The sequence below is a fragment of the Halyomorpha halys genome, unplaced genomic scaffold (genome assembly GCF_000696795.3).
Source record: "Halyomorpha halys isolate HHAL.00 unplaced genomic scaffold, Hhal_1.1 Scaffold1143.1, whole genome shotgun sequence".
Classification (NCBI taxonomy): domain Eukaryota; kingdom Metazoa; phylum Arthropoda; class Insecta; order Hemiptera; family Pentatomidae; genus Halyomorpha; species Halyomorpha halys.
In genome coordinates this window covers 7,070-7,699 of record NW_027106264.1, presented here as the reverse complement: position 1 = coordinate 7,699, position 630 = coordinate 7,070, and the positions used below count along the sequence as shown (strand labels likewise).

Genomic DNA, 630 nt, shown 5'->3' with positions numbered 1-630 from the left:
AGACTAATCAATTTTGATTAGTAATTTATACATAGTTTTCAATAAACTGGGGTGAAATAACTGCCTTTTTTTTCTACCCGGTTCTAACAAAGGATCTTATACGCCAAAACTAAAAATATATTGATTAGTTTAAAGGTAAGATATTTTTGTTTTTATCCCTGAAACGTTTTATGAAATGTTAGAAACTTTTTAGAGATAGCTCTTCAATTTATACTTAACTTACCGGTCTCATACTGTACCTCACTGCTGCTACAACTCGGCAGCACTCTGTTATATATCAGCCCCACTCGCAACTTCCGATATCGCGTTCGATTCCTTTCAACCCACATCCGATTACATAAACCTCACCGATATTGGAAATTTTCTTCCTCTTGAAACAATACATAACATTATATTTATATTTTAAGTTAGATTTTTAGATAATCTAAAAAATAATTAGTTAAGGTGCTTTTATTCATCAGTTTCAACCGAGATTCCTTATCTTTAAGTAGATTTTGCTTGCTCAAAATTGAAGAGAAAAAAAATTAATTTTTCTCCTTTAATGATTTTTTTATTTCCGAAAAAGATAATTCACTGCACAGATAGTTAATTGCAGTGTGTATGGGGATGATGCCTTACGTGAAAGCACCG

The 630-nt window shown here is 31.4% G+C and overlaps 1 protein-coding gene across 1 annotated transcript in view; it reads right to left on the bottom strand.

The window, feature by feature from the left end:
• The window catches only part of LOC106688495 (uncharacterized), a gene marked incomplete at its 5' end in the record, with an annotated part of 22,398 nt that extends 22,028 nt beyond the window's left edge, over positions 1 to 370 (bottom strand). The window contains 1 exon segment of the mRNA XM_067044626.1: positions 224 to 370. Coding sequence (XP_066900727.1) covers positions 224 to 232 — 9 coding nt within the window.
• Between the last annotated feature and the right edge of the window lie 260 nt (positions 371 to 630).